We start from the raw sequence: 480 nt of genomic DNA on the forward strand, positions 1-480 counted from the left end.
CTGCTTGCACCTCAGCAGTGACCACCTCGTCCACCCTCTCCCATTCCTCTGGGTCATGGGATTTCATGGTAGTGATTCCTGCTAAGGAATCGACGAGAGTGAAATCCTGGACGACAGAGGAACACAACGTGCACAATGAAGCACGCAGTAGAAACCAAAGTGCTTCAATAGACGCTAGACTGATCACATGAGACTAAGATGAGTGAATTGATATAAATCCTGTGGGGGATCATCAGGTCGTGCTTTCTTCCCCCCCTTGACCCGGAGGTAGGATGCGGAGGTCGCCCAAGAGAGGTGTCGACTGGACTCCAGGCACTGGAGGGCACCCAGGCGAACCTCCTCCTCCTAGTGGACAAGGTGATCAACTGCAGCGTGCTGCTTGCACCTCAGCAGTGACCACCTCGTCCACCCTCTCCCATTCCTCTGGGTCATGGGATTTCAATCGGTTGAATGAAATGGTACACAAACGTCAGACCGCTA

General features: G+C 53.3%; 1 protein-coding gene across 1 annotated transcript in view; it reads left to right on the top strand.

Moving 5' to 3' along the window:
• Positions 1-191, top strand: part of Pmar_PMAR005648 (hypothetical protein) — a gene marked incomplete at both ends in the record, with an annotated part of 1,059 nt that extends 868 nt beyond the window's left edge. The window contains one exon of the mRNA XM_002783437.1: positions 1-191. Coding sequence (XP_002783483.1) covers positions 1-191 — 191 coding nt within the window.
• Positions 192-480: the final 289 nt, after the last annotated feature.

This window comes from Perkinsus marinus, assembly GCF_000006405.1.
Source record: "Perkinsus marinus ATCC 50983 genomic scaffold scf_1104296937036, whole genome shotgun sequence".
Taxonomy (NCBI): domain Eukaryota; phylum Perkinsozoa; order Perkinsida; family Perkinsidae; genus Perkinsus; species Perkinsus marinus.